Consider the following 17,652-nt stretch of genomic DNA (forward strand, 5'->3'; position numbering starts at 1 on the left):
TTATTATTATTATTATTATTATTATTATTATTATTATTATTATTATTATTATTATTATTATTACTCTAATAAAAACATAAGCAAATTATTATTATTATTCTATTTTTTTTCTTTTTGTTTGAGGATTGTTTTTATTTTGAACAAAATTTTTTTTAGTTTTGGTTATGAAGTTATGAATATGATGATGAATGGTATATCGAAAAGTTTGAGTAAAAATAAATAGATTCCTTAAAAATATGGAAAATTTTGACTATAAAATTTGAATGATTGTAATTAATGGAAAGATATCTCTAAAATAAATAAATAAAAAAATGAAACGATATCACATCTAATATGTCTACTTTCATAACTATTGTATTTAATATTTTTTATATTTTCAAATATTGTGTTTACTAATTAAAATCTTACAATTAAATAATACATTAATTTAATTTTAAAATTTTCCAATTATTGTGTTTAATAGTAAAAGATGTTGATAGTAAATGTACATTTAATTAGAAAGAGTATTATCCAACAAAAAATATTGCAAAATTTCAATCATTAATTTAATTTTTTTATGCAAATCAATCCGTTTATGATGTTTTTACATAGACTTTATTACTAAAATAAATATTTTAGTCATTTACTAAAGTTTTATTTAAATTTTTCTTTTGAAAATTTAGTAATACATTAACTATAAATAAAACTACTACTAAAATATAATAAATTATATTAAAATTTCAATTTATTAAAAGATGTTAGTTTTTTCTATGATAAAATTATCATTTATACTAAAAAGTGTTATAAATATTTGTATATGATAAAAGACCATGAGACAATTATGATAGAAACATACATAAATTTATTATGAAAATTTGAAAATTGTCATTCTTTTTACATTTCTACAATTATATATTATCATTTAATTAATTAGTACACATAATATAAAGTTTTATCACCGCATCAAAAATAAGTTTTGACTCTTTATAAAAATGTAAAAAATAAAATACATTAATTATGATAATTTTAATTATTATAATAATACATTAAACATAGAATTTTTTAAGCATTTGACGAGAGCTGTCATACATTTTAGGTTTGAAAAAATGAGCTAATATCTCAAATAAGTTTAATAAATTTTATTCTCTAACTATGTTTAATTTCTTAATTAAAATTATATTTTTTTAAACTTATAAATAATATTTTTATATTATAATAATATGCATTAAATGTAGAAACTTTTAAGCATTTAACGGTAGCTGTCATACATTTTATATTTGGGAAAATGGGCTAATATCTTAAATAGGTTTAACTCATTTGGATTAAACTGAAATTTCTTAACTCATTTGAATTGACGGGTAGGCGTGAAAGTATTTATGAGATACAATTCTTGACAGATCATTTTGACGGGAACTGTCATACATTTTAGGTTTGAAAAAATGAGCTAATATCTCAAATAGGTTTAATAAATTATATTCTCTAACTATGTTTAATTTCTTAATTAAAATTATATTTTTTTAAACTTATAAATTATATTTTTTATATTATAATAATATGCATTAAATGTAGAAACTTTTAAGCATTTGAGGGGAGTTGTCATACATTTTATATTTGTGAAAATGGGCTAATATCTTACATAAGTTTAATTTTCTTATAGAATTAACTCATTTGGATTCAACTGTAGTTTCTTAGTTCATCTGAATTGACGGGTAGATGTGAAAGTATCTATCCGATACAGCTATTAACATATCATTTTAATGTCTATATTTTAACTATTTCTTTTGTTACTGTTTTATAAAATTGAAGTTATAAAAATAATTGACGGGTAGATGTGAACGTATCTATGAGATACCAATTATTGATTGATCATTTTAATGTCTATCTTTTAACTATTTCTTTTGTTACTTTTTTATAAAATTGAAGTTATAAAAATAATTGTACGTTTTATTATAAATATGAAGTTGGTACATATTATTAATATAAAATTGAAATTACGTGAATATTTATGAACACATAATAAGTTATATAATATTTGATATTCCTAACACGTGAATTAAAATTTGATAAATGATTATAACTTTTATATATATATATATATATATATATATATATATATATATATATATATATATATATATATATATATATATATATATATATATTAATGTTACCCATTCTTTGTATCTATATATGTTACACACTTTATTTATTTATTTCCAAAGTTTTGATAAATATAAATCTTATTTTATGCATTTTACTATGTAGGTATATGATGCATGCTTTGTTACTGATTGGTTCTGATAATTTAAGAATATAGCATTTGAAGATTATACCATCTATATGTTTTATTGTTTTATTTAAAGAGTTAAAACTAAAAGTTCAGATGTATTATTAGCACTTTCGTGGTTAACTATTAAGTTTTAGGGATTAACATGACTAAGTTTGGGTTACATTTTGATTAAATATATATGTTTGATATATATAAAGGAACTTTTCAGGTCATAATTAGATACATGTAATGTGAAGTCCCGCCAGACCCGTGCGATAGCACGGGTTTCCTACTAGTTTTAATCAGTTTAAATGATTTAATTGGAATTATTTATTTTTTATAGAGTATTAAATTATTCATTGGTAAATTTTTTGAATTATTTCTATAAATTTATTAAAAAAAATGGTCAAATTAATATTTGAAAATTAGGGATCATTTTGTAATTTTAAAAATTTAAAGGATTAATTTGTATATTTTGAAATATATTTAAAAATTAATTTATAATTTTTGAAAATGTTTGGGATTAATTTTAAACTTTTTGAAAATTTAGAGACTACTTGTTTTAATAATAATAATAATAATAATAATATAATAAAATTAATTTCTCGAGTTAAATCAACATATTTTACATTATATCTCACCAATTTAAGTCATTGAAGAGTTGTAGTAATGTAATTGAGGAATGTCATAGGACGAGGGAGACAAGCATGCCCTTTGTCCTTCCAGAGTCATACATTTACTAATTCGATGGCCCTTCCTTAGGTTTGAGCGCCATTAGTTTGGATTCATCGCCCAACTTCCCATTTATCCGTACACAACGCGCGATTGTGGAAGGAGTGTATATTGGGTCAATAATCGGTATTTAGGAAGTTGTGGTATTTAACTACACCTCTTAAATTTATGGGTATTAACCACTCACTCTTGTTAAGATTGTCATATTCTATAGAGACTTGTCTCACTCGATTTAAGGCCTTTGGGGGACAATAAATGCAACAGTACCACATTACTTCGAGAACAACAAATAACACAAAGAAATACATATATACAACAACTTCTCATCCCACATGAGCTACCTCTCAATACCCTAACAACCTTAAAACCTCTGACAACCCTTATCTACTAAGGGTTGTCACGTATATTATACTTTTATACAATACAATTGACGACCACTATAGGGCTCAGCTAAAATTGACTTAGGTCATCCTCTCGACATTCAACCAGAGTATTGTCTTTGTGCTTATCCAACATCATGGTGAATAAGAAGACAACTATTTTGATCGGCGAAGACTCTAATATTAAGGAAATTCTCATAATAAATATGTATGGATTACATTTGTCGTCATAATCAAACTTTATAAGATAATGTTCATTATATCCAACTGCGTCAGAAGGGGATATGTATGGTAGATGAGCTGAAGCATTGGATCCCCAACCTCTATCAAACAAATATGAAAGGTGCATGTCCTAAAGAACTTTGAACAGCCACTATTGGCTAAATTTGATGGATGCATCGACTAGTACGAGCATGTGGCCTCCGTTAATACTTAATTGGCCATCATTGAAACATCGCACTCTTAGAAGTGTAGTATTTTATCTGAAACCTTTAGAGACACATCCCTGATATGGAATATGAGCTTCCACATGCTCCCTGTCATAAGCTATCAAAACTTGGTGAGAAAAACTCATCCCTCAATTCGCCGCAAGCCGACACTGAAAGCTAATCATCACCACTTTATTCAACATAAGTCAGGGTCCATCAGAATCATTCAGGAATTATCTTGCCCGCATCAACGAATATACCATAAAGTTGATTGAGGTAATGCACGAGCATAATGTTACATCAAGGGCGAGGTAAGTAACGTTAAGAAGAAGGTTTCTAACACAAAAGAGTGAGCTATGGGCACAAACAACTCATGAAATAGCTATAGTATACATCACATATTAGAGACAAAACCTCCTTTAAGCAAATTGGAAAGCTTGTGGAAAGCTCCACGCCTCTAAAAACTCACCGAGATGAGATATGGCGTTAATTAATTCACATATATGACATTGCTCAATGATAAGTGCCAAAATGTTGTTATTTTGAGTATATAATTGTGGCACTTATCGATTCTATTCATTCTGATTTTGTAATAAAATCCCCACTTTTGTGTATATATTCGCATACTTTAGTTTTCATTTGTTTTATGTATCATTTACTAGCTTTTCTTTATGTTTTTGTAGGTATTTTATATTTTGGGAAGCTTGGAATGAAGCGGGCAAGTTTGGAACACTTTGGAGTAATTTTGGAGCCATTTTGGAGAAGTTTTGTTCAGCAAGCTCCGCTGAGCGCCCGTCCAGCACGCTTTCCAGTGGCGAACCAATTTTCCTGGCCGCTAAGCGGAGGTTCTGGCTGCTAAGCGGAGCCCTGTTTACTGTTCTAGATATTTTTGTAATAAGTGTAGTCCGCTCAGCGAGGCTTGCCCGCTAAGCGGCCGTAGCAGAAATTGTGTTTATATTTCTTCATTTGTAACATTTATAGGGTATGGTTTTGGATAGTTTTTGGTTCCAACTCCATCATTTTCATTCTTAGATTAGGATTAGCTTGGAAAATAACATTGGGTCATGCACTTGGAAGATCGGAGGTGGATTTCTCATTAACCGGAGCTGACAACCCGTGAGATGTTTGGTTTATCTCTTCTATTCTCTGTGTATTTCTTTTGTGCTGGGTTTGTTTGTATATTTACTCTAATCTTATGTATATTTACTGATTATAATGTTATATTTAACTTGCTTTACATATCTGTGTTGATATTATCTTGGATTTTTGCTCTATGCTGGGATTTAGGTTGCTTTAGAGATAAACTGCTTGAATCTTTATCTAGGATGATAATCTGTTGGTTCTGAACTCTAGAGATATATTTAGAGCTAGCATTCACTGTTTGTATTTGTTCTTAATGCTTTCGTGTTAAAGTGGCGCGCGAGAGATCGCCAACGCGGGAATACGGATGTTCTCGTGAATTCGCGTTAGAGATAACCTTAGTTGTGAGATGATCTCGTTTGTGTTCCAGAGATGGACGCTTATGTGAGAGATACGTGATGACATAGATGAGTATCGTAGGTTGAGTATAACGGGTTGGTAAGTGTATGTTTGTGAAGAGTGAATATATTTACATTCCTGATAAGTTATTTCTCTTCTAAGAATGTGTTTATTCTGTTCCTGTCTATATCTTTGTTTACTTTTTGCTCATTCAATCCAAAGCTCGAAACCATAGAAACTGTTGAATGGCATCTCTCCATCTCTGAGGACGATAATTTCCGGATCAATATTTCCAAATCTTTTTTGTTGCTTGCCCTATACTGCATTCAACACTCAACTACCAATACCTAAGGCAGATATCATTGGACCATAGCCTAATAGTTTGTGTAAGTTCCACAAAATTAAGGGGCACCACACAAAGAACTACTTGCAACTCAAGTAGGGGATAAAACATCTTATATAGGAAGGACATTTAGATAAATATGTCAAGTGTAGCCCTATTCAAGAAGTAGGATGCTCTTGTTCTCAGGGGCGTGAGGGTCACAAGAGTCCCAAAGCTAGTCAAGGAAATGAGGCAAGTGGGAAGGAGAACAATGGGACCGTTTGCTACATGCTAAGCACCATCGCATAAGAATTCACTGGTGGCGAAGAAACTAGTTTCACTTAAAAAAGATACTCCATAGAAATTCTAGTCATCTACAATATTCCAATTGGCCACCAAACAGGAAACATCGTTGGTCTAAGGCCTAAGTTAACCTTCTTCAAGGAAGAAGCAATTGTCATTCTCACTCACAACAATGGTTTGTGGGGATATTTGTTTGATGTAATGAATGGGAAATCAAGAAAGTCCCGATTGATCAAAGAAGCTTCGCAGATATCCTCTATTGGGATGCATTCTAGAGGCTTTGATAGATTTGGACCATCTTAAGCCCTTTAAAGGATCTTTGGTAGGAGTCTCAGGCGAGCTGATGCAGGTGAATGGGTATATAACATTGAATGTTGTTTCGGGATGAAGGAAAATGTTACACAGTTCAAGGAAAGATATTTAGTCATTCATATGCCCTCGTCATATAATATAGTTATAGGGTGACCGACCATTAACCAATTGGGGCCGCCATATCTACCATGTACCTATGTATGAAGTACTTTTCACATATGGGTGAGTGGGCGTCATACAGGGGGTCAGGAGATTTCTAGAAAATGTTATGCAGAAAGCTTGAAGTTGAAGAAATCCATATTAGTAGGGGTGAACATCATAGACACAGAGGCAGAGCCGTCAAGAGTATCTCCCATAGAATATGAGCTCAATAAAGTCTCATCAAAAGGACTCAATAAAATCTCCTTAAAGGGACTAAACAAAGTCTGGCCTAAGGGACTCAACAAAGTCTTGTCAGAACGACTCAACAAAGTCCCGCTTGAAGGACTCAATAAAGTCTCCCCTGAGGGACTCAACAAAGTCTAGTCAGAGAGACTCAACAAATTCTCATCAAGGGGACTCGACAAGCTCGCTTGAGGGGCTCAACAAAGTTTCTCCTTAAGGTCTCAATAAAGTATTGTCAGAGGGACTCAACAAACTTTTGCACGAGGGACTCGACAAAGTCTCGTCCGAGGGACTCAATAAAGCCTCGCTTGATGAACTAAATAAAGTTTTGTCAAAGGGACTCAAAAAAGTATCATCAAAGGGACTCAACAGTGTCTCGCCCGAGGGGCTGAATAAAGTATCGTCTGAGAGACTAAATTGTGACGAAGATATTCATCATCTATCTTAGTTTAGTTTTGATAAAGACAAAAGCTTATCAAAGTATAAAAAGATTAAAGTTTAGCTCAAATAGAATTCGCGTTATGTATATCCTTAAATGCTCATAAAATCACTCATCTTTTTATCTCTAAAGTTTCTAAGCATGAATGTATCAATATTACCCAAGTCTAGCTTTTTCAAAAATGAATTTCTAATTTTCAAAGTACTGTAACTGGTTACCACATCAGGTAACCGACTATAGAACCATTATGTTTCGTATTTTTTAACTCTAATGGAGTGGTAACCGGTTACACAACTCAAGTAACCGGTTACATGGTGTTTCTGCTTGAAAAAATACAAATGTTATTAAAGTTTGTAACCGGTTGCACCATTTTTGTAACTGGGTATAGCCTTCAAATTTTGAAAAATCTAAACCAATATCATTCCAAATCATTGCAAACTTTTATGGAAATAATTCAGTTTTGAGTGAAGACCCATTTTGGTCCCTCACAAAAACTACAGAACCCAAATTAGTCCTCCACAAAAAATAGGACCCGATTTAATCCCTTACAAAATATAACCGGGTCATATTAGTCCTTATGGGAATGTTTTTTTCAAACCAGTTTTTTCTTCTACTTTTAAACCGTGACTGGACCGCCAAGTCGTATTTTATTTTTCATTTTAAATACTAAATAGATTTTTATTTTTAATTTTGATTTTATTTTTAAACAATTCAGATTTTAAAATATAAAAAAATATAAGATTTGTTTTGAGAAGGAATAGAACTCAAGACATTTAGGTCACATCCTATGTCTTTACCACTATGTCAACATACATTGATGACAAATAATTGACATGATTTATCGTAATATTAAACAATTCTGAATTTAAAACAAAAAATATAAATTTTGATACCTACGGGGTCTCAAACCCAAGTCCCTTCAAATTAAATGGTAGTCATTTTATTGTAAATATGAAAAGTAATCTAAGAGGGGTTGCATGAATTAGATTAATTGATATTAGTGAATTTGTCTCGATAATGAATGTTAACAATGTTTTGATTTTTTTTAAACTATTATAACAATTTCGAAAAAATTAGAACAATATTGCTAACATTCATAATCGAGAAAAATTCACTAATACCGATTAATCTTGATTCACCCGCTCTTAAATCACTCTTCATATTTACAGTACAGTGAAGTGACTATCATTAAATTTGAAGGGACTTGAGTTTGAGACCTCATAGGTACAAATTTTATATTTTATATTTTAAATTTATAATTGTTTAATACTACTATAAATCATGCGAATTATTTGTCACAAGTGTACGTTGGCATAGTGGTAAAGACATAGGATGTGACCTAAATGTCTTAAGTTCGATTCCTTTTCAGAATAAATCTTATCTTTTTTTTGTATTTTAAAATCTGAATTGTTTAAAAATAAAATTAAAAATAAAAATCAATTTAGTATTTAAAATATGAAAAATGAAAAATAAAATACGACTTGGCGGTCCAGTCACGGTTTAAAAGTAGAAGAAAAAACCGGTTTGAAAAAAACATCCCCAGAAGGACTAATATGACCCGGTTATATTTTGTAAGGGATTAAATCAGGTTCTATTTTTTGTGGAGGACTAATTTGGGTTATGTAACTTTTGTGAGGGACCAAAATGGGTCTTCACTCTTCAGTTTTTTACATCAATTCATAGAGGTGTATTAGGGTGTATTTAAGGGAAAAATACACATTTGTCAAAAAAAAAAAAGGAAAAATACACATGTATTTAAATTACCTCCTCATTCAAATTTAAATATAGTTCAAATATGTTTTAACTTTAAAGTGATTCATTCATCCAAAATTTTGAAAATTTTTCTACATAAATTATCACATCTTTGCAAAACATTTTTGAGCAATTAAGATTATTATATTCCGAATGTACATTGAAAGAGAAAATCAAACTTTATTTTTGAATTCTTTCAAGATTCAATTACTTAAGATTATTCAAACGTGTGTTGTAACTTTATCACTAAGGTTGTGTTTATAAGCTATTTGTCGTAAAAGGTTATATGGGTTGGTGATAAGTTATTTTTTGTAAAAAGTTCAGCATAATGTTTGGTGTTTGTGGAAAATGTCTTTTGATTTGGGGAGATTCAAAGTCCACCATAATTTTTGGTGTTTTTATTAGAATATTATAAGAAGGGTTTTAGTGTCACGCTTATAGAAAGATCTCACATAGTGAAAATCTTTCAAGGTATGAAAGGACTAGATGTACCATTGGTTGATAAGGGGAACTAGAATATTTCTCGTGTTCATTTATTTTCTACAATTCACTTTCTTCACTTTATATTGCTAAGAACATATCATTTTCACATCCAAATAAAATTAACAACATAGTGCAAAATTGAGAAAAACCTAGCAACCTTTTTTCACCACTCATCTTGCATCTCATAGTTACATAAACAAAATATCATTAGAGGGACTCAACAAAATCTTGCTTGAGGGACTCCACTATATATCGTCAGAGAGACCTAAAAAGTCTCGCCTGAGTGACTCAATAAAGTCTCGTCAGAGGAATTCAATGAAGTCTCGTCAAAGGGACTCAACAAATTCTTGCATGAAGGACTTAACAAAGTCTCGTCAGAGGGACTCAACAAAGTCTCACCTGAATGACTCAACTAAACCTCGACTAGGCTCCTTCTTTTTGGAAGGTTCAAAGTTGAGGGGTAAAACATTTCAGCCTTTATGTGCCTCGTGCTCGAGATACTATGTGGTTGCAGGTTTAATCACGAAGTAATCAAAGCTAAATATGCCTAGCCCTTGTAATTATTATGTTTTTGAGGATGGGGAAAATACCCTTTTTCGTCCCTTAACTTTATCTCGGGGTCCAATTTAGTCCCTTAACTTTTAAAAATGTCAAATTAATCCTTTAACTATTAAAACAGTGTCACGTTAGTCCTTCCGTTTGAGTCTGTTAGTCAAAGTCAAAAATAAATCCAAGTGGCATTCTAATATGTTGACATGGCATTGTAATATTCTGGAGAGAGAGTCTGCCTGTGTTGTTGTCGGAACATAGTGAGAGACAGTGACACACAGAAAAAAAGAGAGTTTTTTCATGTCATTTTCTTTTGTTGAGATCTGAAAGATCATAAAAAATTCAAAGAATGATTCCATATTTATTCTTGTTTCCAGTTTTAGTTTCTGCAAAATAAATAAATAAATAATTGAAGGATAGTGAAAAAGGGTTTTTGAATCCATAGTTATGACACGCTTGTGCTGGTGGAATGGTTCAGATACCTCAGGTGAATACCAAAGTTTTCTACTTTCCACAAGGGCATGCTGAATATGCTAACACAAACATTGATCTGGGGTTTCGGTTCCTTCGTTGATTCTGTGTAAAGTTGTTGATGTTAAGTTTATGGGGATGATGATGGGATCTGGCTTGAAAAGGGGAATAGAAGAAGAAGAAGTGAAAGGAAACAGAAATGCAGCGAACGAAAGAAGACCATCACTTGAGCCATCGAATTGGAGATAGTTTTTCACTTCCTTTTCGTTTCTTCAATTTTATTTTTGTTGTTCATGGAGTTGTTCTTTCTGATTCAACTTGCTTTCACTATCGCTATAATGGGATTGTGTTGAACACAATTGAAACAATCATCAACCCAGAAATACAAAAATTCAAATTGGGGATTTTTCAATCGCAACCCTAAATCGCCAACACTGAGCAATCACGACAACCCAGGTGAACAAAATTTGTTGAACACAATTGAAATTTCTTAAAGGCTTCAACTTGATGAATTCTCGAGAGTTTCGCACTCCCACGATGGTTGAATTGAACCTTGAAAGCTTTAAAATTGAAAGATTGGAGAAAAATTAGCAGAAAATTGAAATGAAGGTTAGAGAGATTAAGAGTTCATAAGAAACAACTTGAGTTTTTAATGAGTTTCTGGGTTTTTTTTTTTTTTGACAAAAGTTTCTGGGTTAATTAATAAGAATTTCTGGTTTTTGGTGGCATGGGAAGGAAGAAGATGATGACTAGATGCAAACCAGAATGCCACATATGCAAAAGTAAACACCGTTAGAGGAAAATAGACGGAAAGGACGTAAATGGGACGGTTTAAAAAATTAAAGGATTAAATTGAACTTTTTAAAAATTAAGGGACCAAAGTGGACCCCGAAGTAAAGTTAAAGGACTAAAAAGGGTATTTTCCCTAGAGGATGACAACACCTAAATATGTAACCTCCTTTAATGTTATTTTGATGTCAACAACACATGAAGACAATCAAGTGTTAAAACTTGTGCAAGCAGTCAAAGATGCACATGATAAATGATCAAGCTATTCCTCCGAATAAAGCTAAATATTTAAGGTTTCATAATCACCAGTGATATCCTCTGATGATGGCATCTAACTTGAAGATATCTCAAGCCTCGTCCACAAAAAGATACAAATGAAGTGCTCATTTAATTGGTATATCCGAAAAAAAGGACTTCAAACTTCAGAGTGTGAAAGAGAGGAAGTGTGAAAACTCATTTGATCGTGTCTGTCTGACTAATCAGTGTTTTGTAAAAACACAAGGGCGTTTTTGTAAAGTAATATAGCTAGATCACACACTCATAAAATTTAACTTGGTTATATTGATTGGTTTGAGAGTGGTGATATAATGGAGGAAGTTCAATCTTGTTCTGTTTACAGTTTTATTGTAGGCAGTTGGCATCAAAAAGTACTTAAAAATCTGGCATCACATTTTTTGTACCAGTCTCAAGCTCGTTCTAAGGAAAATTTTGTCGGCAAACTTTGCCGTTTCCAGCCATTTAGTTGTAGGCCTACAAAGAGAGTCTCAGATCGTCTTAAAGTCTTCTTTGTCAGTTTTCTCATACAGGTTGATGGGAACAAAAACAATGATGGTGGCACAAACCCAACAGTTCTCTCATCTTATCCTAATCCAAATACATCAACAACTTACTCAGCATAACCAACATGATTGGAGCTAGTCTCGTTGCAACTCGTATACTGTCCACTATAAAATATGGTTATTTTCTTTCTCTGACTGCACATTTTTTACATTGGGAAGATCTTAAGTGTGACTTAAAGTCTAAAATGTTGGAATAACCAAATGTCTTTAGAGTTAGAGGAATGTTCTAAGATTGACTAACTTGTCTTGTAGATGATGCAAATGTTTTAATTGACAATTCACGCTATGTAATTTCAACAAAATCACGTTACGGAATTCTTCGTCAATCCAAACATACTGTAAAATATCATTACAAGCAAGACACCACCTCAATAACAACAACATAAACATAACATATTTACTTTTATTTTGTTTTGTTTATGATATACAAAAAAGAAGATAATAAATAAGCCTTAATAAAAAAAATATGTACTTTTGTTTAACATTGCATCAACAAACTACATGGTCATTAAGTTCTTTCAAAACTTCAGAAATATAAATTTCAATCAATGAATCTGAATAGTTCCTCAATCCTCATCGCTGTTCCAGATATGTGATATTCTATTAAGCTCTGGCAAAATAACAGTACTAAGATCAGGTCTATCGCGTTTTCGCAACTCACAACACTTTATCGCCAACTTTGCAAATGCCAAAGCCTCTTCAACAGGACAATCTGGTACACTTTGATCAAGCACTTCTAAGAAGTTCCCTTCTCTAATAGCCTCTTCAACCAAATGAGACAATCCCATTGGAGGCTTTGCAGTAATAATCTGTAGTAACACCATGCCAAATGAATATATATCGGATTTCACACCTAATAATCCCGTTTGTTGATACTCCGGATCAATGTAACAAAATGTTCCGGCCGCACCTGTTATTAGAGACATAGTTAATTAGTTAGTTACGAGTTCGCAATATTTTACATGGAATCTATCTATCATGCATGATTCTTAATACCTGTTAAGCGATATTGAGTGGTTTTGTTGGCTACGGATGGTGGAACTAGTCGTGCCAAACCAACATCACTGATCTTGCTGACACAGTTTTTGTCTAAGAGAATGTTGGCTGGTTTCATATCGCGATGTACTATTGGCTCGGGCTTTGCTTGGTGAAGGAAAAGAAGGCCGGTCGCAATCTCTGATGCAATTCTGAAACGGTTTTTCCATGGAATTGGTGGAGAATCGTCTTTTCTGAATAGGCGATCTTCTAAACTTCCGTTTTCCATGTGTTCGTAGACAAGGCAACCGTACTCTGGACATGCGCCTAGAAGGAGCACCATGTTGGGATGTCTTATGGTGCTCAAAACAATAATCTGCATTTGAAACATTGAAAATGTAAATTGTCTAATCTTCATTCTTTTTCTTTTGTGTCAAGTAGCTAGTGATTGGAATTTCATCCTTTAAAAGTGAATAAGTGGGATGTCACGGATTCTAACCCGAGCCCCTGCAGTCTGATGTCCATGCAGAGCTACCAACTGATATAGACTATAGTAACTCTAAACTTAATATTCATGCTTATCGTATTTGCTAAAAGAAAAATATAGTTACCTCTTGTTGAAATTGTCTTTCTCCATGAGCTAAATCGGGTCGAAGAACCTTTATGGCAACAACGGTGTGATCAAGGACACCTTTAAAAACAGGTCCATACCCTCCTTCGCCGATTTTGAGAGCATTGTCAAAACCATTAGTTGCAACTTCAATTTCTTTAATATCGTATCTTCTATACGGAATGCTATTATACACAACATCTTGTAACGTCCTTCTCCTCTCTTCTTCCTCGTGTTTTGCTTTTAATTCGGCTAGCTTTCTCTTCTTAGTTTCCATTTCTGCAAGACGCTGCGACACTTCTGCTGATTCCATAGCAACTTTAGCTTTCTGTCTCTCTACCTCTGCTAAGGCTAATGCAGCCTCTTCTGCAAGCCGTGCTTTTTCGACGTTTCGTTCTTTTTCTTGCCTAAACTTTTCCAGCTCAGTCGTCTAATAAAAAAAACTTTATAAGTATTTTTTTTGGCTATTTATAATAAAGTTTGAGTCCTGCATAATTTTCATAACTCGATGTTGTTACCTTCTGTTTCGCTAAAACTGCTTCTCTGCAAGCTATACCATACTGCTCCGACGTTTTCTTCAATTCTAGTTTTAATTTCTTTATCTCCGCCTCAATGATCGCCTGTATCTGTAACGCGAAAGGCATAAGTTTTAACCGTTTACATTAGAAAAATGAAATTATTTTTATCTCTAACTACTCATTTACATAAGAAAATGTATACTTACCGGTGGTTTTGGCGAAAATAAGCACTTGAAACTGTCCGAACTTATTACTTCATGGTTTCCAGATGATATGTCGCTGAAATGACGACTATGTTTCCCTAAACTGTCATAACTAGTGGCAGGAGAGCTTCGATTTGATGAAGTTTCTGTCGAGAGGCTTCCCGCCGATAATCTTGGACCTCTTGGCGAATTATCATCTTTAACATTATTTGACGTAGGCGGTGTCACGAGTATAACATCTTTAATATCCAACTCCCAAACTTTGCCTGCATCTCTCAACGGTTTCCTACATATTCATCGCGATCACGAAGTTAGTATAAATCATTTCACTTCGAGCCTGGCCAATCTTTTCTATGTAACATTATGCAAGATAGAATTCATGTCATACCTATTTGAATCATCAGAACTAGGGTTATGATGAAGAAACTTTTTCGGTTGAATCAATTGAGCCTTCTGCAAGAGTGTAACGATATCTCTTATAGATTTAGGCGGAGTAGCTTCGATGTTCTTAGACTGATCATCTTTAGGAATCGGAGGCCCGGTTGGTCGAATCTTTTGTACTTTTCCTTTCGATATAACATACAATGTCGATGATTCTGGCAATGTCTTAGCTAAGGCAGATGCAACATCTCCATCTTTAAATTTTCTAAAGATTTAAAAGAGAAATAGTTTAATCAAGATTTCATAATAATCATGTAATTATTATAAATAAATGTAGATGATTATATGAGATTAAAACCTTATTAAAGCACTCCAGGGGGAAGAACTAGCACCAACAACAACATTGTTGACAGAGTTTTCGATAGCATAATCAGTAAGCGCGCTCGGAACATCAATGTCGTGTAAGACCAATTCCTTTGCTTCAATCTGAAATTATCAACATTCATAATTATAAACTATATCATCATAATCATCATAAATATATAGATTATTATTACACAAACATTGGAAATTTATGAATACTCACCCCTTTTCTAGCACAAAATCCTCTAAAGGGAAGAAAGAATTGATGCAATTCTTCTTGAGTTGGCGGACGACCGTGTTTAGGAACATCGTCGTCGATATTATCATCTGCAAAATCAAATTCAAAAGGACATAATACAAATTATTGATTGCATGATACCAAAAAACATCTTAAATTTCATATCAATGCATGTTCTAAATCGCCGCATGCAACCCTAATTGCAATAGCGTCTGCGACAACATCCACAATTTAAAACTATTATCAATTCAATCTATATAAATAGTTTTTTCAAAAATTCAAATCCTAACTATACATCTTAAATATCATATGACCATATCATTGCATGCTCTAAATTGCGGCATGCAACCCTAATTGCAACGACAACCGCAATTTAAATTTTTTACCAATTCAATATTTATAAACATTTTTCTTTCCTAAGATTCAAATCCTAACTATACATAATATCAAAGGAGAAGAATACCTACTGGAATGGGTGATGGGTTTGGTACGAACATGAATAAGGATACAATTGGAATTCTTCTTTAGAAGATGATCCACGGCCCATTTGACGGCGACTTGGCTATTCCGGCCGGCATTGATTGGAATGACGGTGGTTTTGACAGTGGATTCGCATTCTGAATTAACCCTTTGCATGGGAAATTAAGGTTATTGATCTTTTTCTGAGAAAATAAGGTTGTATTGTGTTTGTTTACGTTTCCCATTTTGAATGTTTTATTGACCAAACCGTTAGTAACTACTTTTTGAAATCTCTGTCTGTTCCTCTTGATCTGGCTGAAATGCAAGTGCGAAATTATTAGTTGGATTTTGAATTCTAGAAACACTTGTTTACTACGTATCTGTGGATTCATGTGTTGAATCTAATAATAGTAAATTCAATTTTAAATTTAGTCTATGATTTTTTTTTTTGTCTTTCTAAAGCTTATTATTAGATGATTAGGAATCTGTAACAAAAAATACACTATGGATTGTGTTGTGTCTCATGCTTTGCAATGCAGGATCCTCGTCACAAGAAATATTACATAAATATCCTTTTTGTACACACATGTTTGATGTATTGTAAAACAATCAAAACAATGAGAACTTTTTTTTCTAGTCGCACCATAAAAAGTATTCTATTACATTTAACTTTGATTAAAAATAATTAAAAAATTAATGTCTTTATTTATGCAATTTTTTTAAAAAATACCTTTTCCATAGTAGTTTAAAATCCTAGTCCTTTTGGGCGGTCAGACAAATTAGAACGAGAATTGAAAAGTAGAGTTAGTTAAGAATAATTAAAAGATCGGAAATACAATTGGCCTAGTGATAACATGTTTGACCCGATTGATTTACCGGTCAAATCATCAAACTAGTAGGTTTGATTAATTCTATAAGTTGTACTTATTTTACTACTACTTCCAGTTCTATTTATAAAAAAATAATTATTTTTTAGATACATTGAATAACTAATGTATTTGAATAATATATTGTGTAATATATTAATCATTCAATGTATCTAAAAAGCGAACTCTTTCTTATAAATAGGACCAGAGAGAATAACATTTTGAGAAGAGTGAAAAAATTTAAAATTAAAATAATATATATTCCCTCACTCAATTCATTATATGAAACTTTCACAACCTTAGGAATCTCTCCTGAAACCCTCAATCTACCTCAAACCATCCCTTTTCAAAGTCAACATTCTTCCTTAACATACAACTAATTCTTGTTTTTATTGAATTTATTTGCTAGTGTTTGAAACTACTTCTTTCATCTACATTATGATAATCATTATTCCATTTTGATGTTATATTTTTACTTTGCATTTATCATGTGATTTGAATAATTTTGTTCAAAGTTTATGATAGGAAACCTTTATTTTTGTTTTTGGTGAATGTATTTGAGATTTGTACTTATGACGTGGTTCTAGATAGGAAATGATGATTATATATTAATAATTTTGCATTAGTGTCTTTAAGAAAATAATTTCTCCTTATATTATTTCAATTTGATTATTGGGTTCTTTGAACTCTTCGACTTGATTTTTAGTTTGTATTATAAACGTCATTAAATTTTATAAAGTTTTTTTTTTATATTATTTTATAACAATTGTTTCCTTCGGGAACTAAACATAGTTGATGACAAAGTAAAATAGGACTTAGATGTGACATAAAGTATTTTCAATACAACTGAGGGTAGATCGCAGATTAGCACTCAACGTACAAGTTAGTGAATGAATGAAAAATAGTATGAGTGTGAAAATGATTAGAATACCTAGTATATGAATTTTGCGATTCTCGATTACAATGCACGAGTCTTCTATTTATGCTAATTTGAAGGTAACCCATCTCCGACAGCTTATTCATTTAAAATGGAATGTATCAAGAGCATGCAATTCAGTCTTCTGGAGCGCTTCCACGCCGTCAGAACTTGCAATTGTTAAAACTACTATCCCACGTTCCTAACTGCTCC

The 17,652-nt window shown here is 32.0% G+C and overlaps 1 protein-coding gene across 1 annotated transcript; it reads right to left on the reverse strand.

Moving 5' to 3' along the window:
* Positions 1 to 12,367: 12,367 nt before the first annotated feature.
* Positions 12,368 to 15,834, reverse strand: LOC131619870 (U-box domain-containing protein 35-like). The gene is made up of 9 exons (XM_058890912.1): positions 15,666 to 15,834; positions 15,184 to 15,287; positions 14,956 to 15,083; positions 14,605 to 14,862; positions 14,220 to 14,502; positions 14,014 to 14,121; positions 13,497 to 13,925; positions 12,907 to 13,261; positions 12,368 to 12,820 (listed from the first exon to the last, which is right to left on the reverse strand). Exons 1-9 carry the CDS (start codon positions 15,832 to 15,834, stop codon positions 12,477 to 12,479), a joined length of 2,178 nt encoding a protein of 725 aa, XP_058746895.1. The 3' UTR covers positions 12,368 to 12,476.
* Between the last annotated feature and the right edge of the window lie 1,818 nt (positions 15,835 to 17,652).

This window comes from Vicia villosa, linkage group LG7 (genome assembly GCF_029867415.1).
Source record: "Vicia villosa cultivar HV-30 ecotype Madison, WI linkage group LG7, Vvil1.0, whole genome shotgun sequence".
Lineage (NCBI taxonomy): Eukaryota > Viridiplantae > Streptophyta > Magnoliopsida > Fabales > Fabaceae > Vicia > Vicia villosa.